Source organism: Nannobrachium achirus, assembly GCF_963921795.1.
Source record: "Nannobrachium achirus genome assembly, chromosome: 9".
NCBI classification, from domain to species: domain Eukaryota; kingdom Metazoa; phylum Chordata; class Actinopteri; order Myctophiformes; family Myctophidae; genus Nannobrachium; species Nannobrachium achirus.
In genome coordinates, this window is record NC_137818.1 from 21073646 (window position 1) to 21075289 (window position 1644).

The following is a 1644-nucleotide window of genomic DNA, read 5'->3' on the forward strand; positions in this document are numbered from 1 at the left end:
CACACACAACACCAGGTGGGAACTCGGAGCCATGACTACCAACAGCAACAAATAAAACCCGATCCACCCGTTTTATAGTTAAGATATTATGATGTCACGTGAAACTTGACCAATCATGGAGATTGGCCCATTTATAGTCGGGTTGGCCAAAATGTCACTGATCCACCATTTTTGCCCATCCGATTGGCTACGAGCATAGACGGCCCCTCTCGTGGCCCTTATATATTCCTTGATATTATGACATCAACGTTTTCCCCTCTTTGATTGGCTAGGGGCATACACACAGCCCTATAATAGATTTGATGAATTTATGTATGGCCCGTAAGGCCTACTTATGCCCCAGCAGAGAGCTGTTAGCTGTTTTTACATGTTTTACAGTGCCTTCCGCGCTACGGTACAAATAAATAATGTCATCTCAGTCTCCACCATCCTGCCCAGGTTCAGTGGCAGACCAGAGTACCGATCCAGCTCAACCCGACACAGGAAAGCCACTCGGAGGAGCAGGCTGGGACTCTGTGGGTCTTGGGAGCTGTGGCGCAGGGGACCTGGGTTCCTGGATGGCGGAAGGGGAGGAACAGGAAGAGTTTGAGGCCGCAGCCGACCGCCTCCAAGAGCTGGTTCAAGCCGCTAGCAGGGACCAGCTGCTATACCTGTACGCTCGCTACAAACAGGTCAAGGTGGGGAAGTGCGATACTTCCCCACCTGGTTTTCTTGACTTTGAAGGACAGAGGAAATGGCAAGCCTGGAAGCAGCTGGGAGACATGGGGGCGGAGCAGGCCATGCGGGAGTACGTCTCCTGCGTTGACGCGTTGGATCCCGACGGCGGCCGAGAGGGGAGACGGGGAGCGGAGAAGACGACCACTTTTGGGGGGCCGGTAGTCAGCCGTCTATACCGGGAAGAAGAGACGCTCAGGGAAGAGGATAAGAACGTCTTCGACCACTGCCGAGACAACGATGTCGCCAGCGTCACCAGGGCCATTCGTTCCCAGGAGGTGGACGTGAACGCCAAGGACGAGGAGGGCCGGGCTCTCCTGCACTGGGCATGTGACAGAGGACACGGGGAGCTGGTGTCTCTGCTGCTGCGGAACAGAGCGGACGTGGACAGCCGGGACGACGAGGGACAGACCGCGCTGCATTACGCCTCGGCGTGCGAGTTCGCCGACATCGTGGGGCTCCTGCTGGACGCGGGAGCCGACCCGTCCATCAGAGATCTGGAGGGCTGCCTCCCAGAGGAGGTCACCGAGTCCAGAGACATCTCCACTCTGCTGCGCCAGAACACTGGTCCTAAAGGATAGGCCCTCCTTCCCACCCAGTCCTATTTATACTGTAGCCCTATAGTTCAAACCAAACCCCAGAAGCCTCTTTTTATCCCCCAGACTCTTAGGCCCCACTTCTTAGGCCAGTTCTAAGTGTGTTTTAGTTCAGAGTAATTTTATTCCATTTCAAACGCTTTGAGTGCATTTTTATTTAACCCCTATTAATTGTGCAAGCAGAGCGTGCAAGTACTGCGATCGGCTGGGAATGTAGGTCGGTGTCATCTCTTGTTTAGGACCGTAGCCCAATCAGTGACCAGCATCTCTGGCAACGTCATCATTGACAGGCAATGAGGGACCAGTATTCCTGGTGATGCCAGTGGTGATGTCA

At 54.4% G+C, this 1644-nt stretch overlaps 1 protein-coding gene across 1 annotated transcript; it reads left to right on the forward strand.

Annotated features, from left to right (window-relative positions):
- Nucleotides 1-407: 407 nt before the first annotated feature.
- On the forward strand, nucleotides 408-1295 carry LOC308290702 (acyl-CoA-binding domain-containing protein 6-like; the record flags this gene model as incomplete). The annotated part of the gene is made up of 1 exon (XM_080732612.1): nucleotides 408-1295. The coding sequence occupies one exon, from the start codon at nucleotides 408-410 to the stop codon at nucleotides 1293-1295; it is 888 nt and encodes a 295-aa protein (XP_080588738.1).
- Between the last annotated feature and the right edge of the window lie 349 nt (nucleotides 1296-1644).